General features: G+C 65.5%; 1 protein-coding gene across 1 annotated transcript; it reads left to right on the forward strand.

Annotated features, from left to right (window-relative positions):
* Positions 1-4: 4 nt before the first annotated feature.
* On the forward strand, positions 5-265 carry LOC104495703 (dihydropyrimidinase-related protein 5-like; the record flags this gene model as incomplete). Its single annotated transcript, XM_010138702.1, has 1 exon — positions 5-265. A coding segment is annotated over exon 1 (261 nt), but the record flags the coding sequence as incomplete, so codon positions are not given.
* Positions 266-754: the final 489 nt, after the last annotated feature.

Consider the following 754-nt stretch of genomic DNA (forward strand, 5'->3'; position numbering starts at 1 on the left):
CGCCATGCTCGCCAACGCGGCCACCATGCGGATCCTCATCAAGGGGGGGAAGGTGGTGAACGACGACTGCACGCTGGAGGCCGACGTCTACATTGAGAACGGCATCATCCAGCAAGTGGGCCGCGAGCTCATGATCCCCGGCGGGGCCAAAGTCATTGATGCCACCGGCAAGCTCGTCATCCCAGGCGGCATCGACACCAGCACCCACTTCCACCAGACCTTCATGAATGCCACCTGCGTGGATGACTTCTACCACGGCACCAAGGTACTGCCCAGCCACGGCCTCCCCTGTCCTGCCCACCCCCGGGCGGGTGGGTTTACTGCCAGCTCGGGGAGGGCTCCCTGGACCCCAGGTGCCGCTGGGTGCTGCAAGGGGTCGGTGTGGAGCATCTGCAGCCGAGGGCGATGCTGGGCACATAAGAGCATTTGGTAGCTGGTTCCTGGCAGCTTGGCGTGGCACCGCCTGTCCCCATGTCCCCATCCATCAGGTCCCTTTGCTGTGAGCATCCTTCTCACTGGCACCCTGTGTCAGCATGGGGACACTCCTCAGTGCCACTCCAGCTTGGGGTGCTCTTGGTGCCGTGCACCGGGTGCCGCTGCCGGGGGTTGTCAAGGGGCCAAGGCAGGCATGTCCCGCCCGGGCAGCATTGGCACCGTCTGTCTCCAGCACCCACACAGAGCAGCCATTGTGCCAGGCCAGTGCTGGCCGTGCCTGGCCCCGGGATGCCCCACTGTCCCGGGGCAGGGGGCTTGA

This window comes from Buceros rhinoceros, unplaced genomic scaffold (assembly GCF_000710305.1).
Source record: "Buceros rhinoceros silvestris isolate BGI_N320 unplaced genomic scaffold, ASM71030v1 scaffold43646, whole genome shotgun sequence".
NCBI lineage: Eukaryota > Metazoa > Chordata > Aves > Bucerotiformes > Bucerotidae > Buceros > Buceros rhinoceros.